We start from the raw sequence: 3,834 nt of genomic DNA on the forward strand, positions 1-3,834 counted from the left end.
CTGAATACCTGGCTAGTTGGTAGTGGATAATTAAAAGAAAAAGTATCAACTTGCCCAGAAAAGATAAATATTATGCCATATTGCTAGCAGTATATAAATGCTTCAATATAAATTCTAAAGCTGCAAAAATGATTCCAAGCAAGAGTTTTATGTAGTATAAACCTTTTAAAATCCTAACACAAGTTATTTTTCATTTTATTGAGCTTGTTGTTTTAGAACTTGTAATTTCAAAACTGGCATTTACATGTGTATGTGTGTATATATATATATATACATCAAAGACAAATAATTTTAAAAAATCTATAGGAAGTGGCATGAAAAGTTTCCATGATACAAAGCCAGAATATTCAGAAAAAGAATAAATACTCATCTGCTTATATAAAACATATTATATATACTAGAGTAAAGCTTCAAAGTTGTAAACTAATTTAAATTTGTGTTATTTGATAGTAAGGCAAAGCATGATGATTACTTCTGACCTATTTTAAGTTTTAACAAAGTGTAGTATATTAACAAAGTTCTTTAAGCCTGTATTTATCAGTGTTGCAGAATAACCAAAGAATAATATGATTTTGAGTTTAATTTCCATGTAGGCCATTCTCAAAACTGAAAACTTGGGGAAAGTTTATTAAACTTCTAAAAGATTTCTTGAGAAGTACAGCTCTTTCTCTACTCTTTCAGATTCAGATGCAGTCAAAAATACATTTACCCACCAGTAAACAGGGTACACTTATCCATTCACTTCCTCAACAAGCCTTGAGACATGTAGTTCCCACTGTTGTTAACAGCTTGGTTTCAACTGGAACCAACTTAACCTTGAAAACACCATTAGGCACAGCAGTACTGCTCCCAAGCTGTTCGACCTCCACTTCTGCTCTGTTGTCCACACGTCCTGCTGAGCAACACAGATCCCAACCACTTCTTGTGGTACCTTCAATATCTACCCATAGTGGAGATGGTCCTCGATTTGTCCTTAATCTTTCTCCACCAATTAGGATTCCACAGTACCCACCTCCATTAAACAAGGTTACTGTACCTGTGGTGAGTAATGTTTTAATTCCAATAGTCTTTAAAAGTGAATACTTTTTCTCTCTCTCTGTATAAAATCATTTCATTTAGTTAATATCATTTTATATATAGATATTTAAATGAAATAAATTTCATTAAATATAGATCTTTATTTAATGCTGGGAAACATGAGTACATGTACAAGTATTTCAGTTAAATGTATGAGGGATAAGTGTTTCTTTTAGTGTAAAATTAATGTAAAGACATGTTTATATTAGACACTCTTTATGTCAAATGTGCAGAATACATATTTTCAAAATGATCCACTTACCCCTCTGTACACAATACCTATTTCTTGTGCTCCTGCCATTGAGATGTTGCACATAATGCTAGCCTTGAACTATATCTCACCTAAATCATGTCTTGATGTGAACTGCGCTACTACATCATGTGGCAATAGCCCTCTGCCAGTAGGAGGACAACCCATCCTCCATAAGCATTTGCACTTAAACTTGGCATTGCTGTTACCAGATGTGTCTAATTTTGCTCTTCAATTTTGAAAGATTTTGTGTTATCTCTGTGATTGATTTAATTTAGTATTCTTTATAATTACAGTTACTGTCTTTTTTACTATTTCTTCTCTTAGTGCATTCCTATTCTTTATTTTCAACTTTCTTAAGATTTGTGATTCCATATCTTACTTTTGTTTTTTTCTGAATAATGGTACATTTAAAGCTGTGTTACGGTTACCTTTCACATTGTTTTTCAACCATGCCAACTCATGTTTCTGCAACTTCATCATCCCAAGGTTGTAGTTCTGTTCACAAAGACAAAGTTTCATCTGGAGTTAGACTAGTTAACGTCCTCTACTAGGGTTGTTTACAGAACTCGAGACATCATTCAACATTATATTTTGGAATTTCTCACAGCTTCTAACTTATCTATGGCTGCTGGAGGTTCTTTGTCTGTGGAAGATGTTACTGCAAATTTTTACTAATAATTGGTTTTGCATTCCTTTCCACTTCCTCTCTCTCTTGTGCATTCTCCATTCTCGAGCCTGACCATGAGGTCAGTGTTTTTGTCAAACTCTTTCCACTGCTTGGCTTTGCTCTGGCCTTGTTGTTTGCTGTTGATGAATCTCTTCATTCCTCTGTTTTGCTGTTTGTGTCAGGCTTGTTCTATGCTTTCTCATTCTTCTATGTCCTATGTTTCTTCACAGTCTTTATTCCATTCTTTCATGCTGTAAATTTCTTCTATTCCCCTTCACCTGACTTTAATATATATGCTAAGATCTTGTTTCAGTATCATTCCCACTCTTCCCTTCCTCCTCCTCGTCATTTGTGTTATTCCTTTAACATGGCTTATGGTTACTACCCTTCCACCTTCTTGGATCCTTAGTCCCTGAAATCCCTTTTCCCTACTGGGGGGGGGGGTACCCTCTTTCTCCACTATCCCTCACCAGGGCTCACTTCTCCTGTCTTTGCCCCTCCTTGCTCTATCCCTACACTATTCGTTTTCTTCTGGTATGTTTTCTGGAGTATCTTCTGTCAGTTCTTTTCCATACTTAGGACATGGTCTTGCCATTGGTTTTCTCTCTCCTCACATGATTTCTGTGTAATTGAAATCTGTTTATATATGACACTCTTATCTCTGTCTTTCACCTTCCTCAATCCTCTCTATGTCCACTCATTTGCCACAAGATCTTTGGAGTATTCCTTTCACTTGGAGTCTTAGGTGAAAACTGCCTGTCATCAATTTTCTCTTACTTCTTTACTTTCCCATCTTGTCCATTCCCATGCATTCTCTCACGTCCATTAGCCCATGTATCCTTGTCCTCTCTCACATTTCCTCTTGCCACTCCTCTACCTCTAGCTGTCTCCCTTCTAGAGGGTTAGCCATCGTCCATCCTGTCAGTCACTACCTCTCTTTGTACTTGATTGCCTCAGGTCCTATGGGGGAATTTCTTTCTTCTTTGCTAACCTGTGAACTCATTTTATAGCCAACCATTGGGTCACTCAGGTTCTTACCCAATGTCTATCTCTCTCTCTCTTCACTTCTCTTCCCCTTTCCCCATTGTTTTTCCTCTACCTTCTGAGCCTCAGCACCTTCACTATTTTGAGGACACAGTATCAGAGCTGTTGGTGTTGAATGTCATAGAGAGAGTCATTTGCTCTTTGGGTTACTATTCCCATCTCTTCATTGTTCCCATGAATACTGGGGACTGACAACTCCTCATTGTACTTCTTCTATGAACTACTTCTGTTGATTTTCAAGTTTCAGATGAAGAGGTTTCTATCTCTTAGTAGGTTGTTTTTCCCTGGTCTTTGGATGAAGGTAGTCTATATTTAAGATGCCTTTCTGTACATTCCTATAATCATGATGTTGCATTGATTTGTCCACCATGATACAATATACTGGTTTTGGACTGTACCCTTTGACATGGCTATTGCTCCATATGTTTTCAGCCAAGTCACGAGGCTTTCACTCACCACATTCACAGTCTCAGAATTTGTTTCTATTTCTTTCTGGACATTTGGCTATTTTTTGCTTCTACTTGGTAAACCTTTTCTACAGCCACATCCTTTCTCCTCAGAGAGACTGTTTATCTGGGATGGCTGTTCTTATTTTCTTGTTTATTCCTGATTCTGTCTCTATATTTGATCCACCTTCATTCAATCCTCATTCGGGTTCATCCTTCTCCATTTTGTCTGCATTTTCTAGAATGTCTGATCATCTCAGCTCTTTTGGTCTTCAATCTCACATCTGGATGCTCAAATTGTGGACACCCTCAGTCTATATTGGTCTCTTCTTTTCTGTCTGTGTTCC

General features: G+C 37.0%; 1 protein-coding gene across 1 annotated transcript in view; it reads left to right on the plus strand.

Annotated features, from left to right (window-relative positions):
• Window positions 1-593: 593 nt before the first annotated feature.
• LOC106468552 overlaps window positions 594-3,834 on the plus strand; it is a gene marked incomplete at its 5' end in the record, with an annotated part of 31,552 nt that continues 28,311 nt past the window's right edge. The window contains one exon of the mRNA XM_022396884.1: window positions 594-1,041. Within this exon, the coding sequence (XP_022252592.1) occupies window positions 594-1,041 (448 nt within the window). The remainder of the gene's footprint in view (window positions 1,042-3,834) is intronic.

Source organism: Limulus polyphemus, unplaced genomic scaffold (assembly GCF_000517525.1).
Source record: "Limulus polyphemus unplaced genomic scaffold, Limulus_polyphemus-2.1.2 Scaffold3052, whole genome shotgun sequence".
NCBI classification, from domain to species: Eukaryota; Metazoa; Arthropoda; class Merostomata; order Xiphosura; family Limulidae; genus Limulus; species Limulus polyphemus.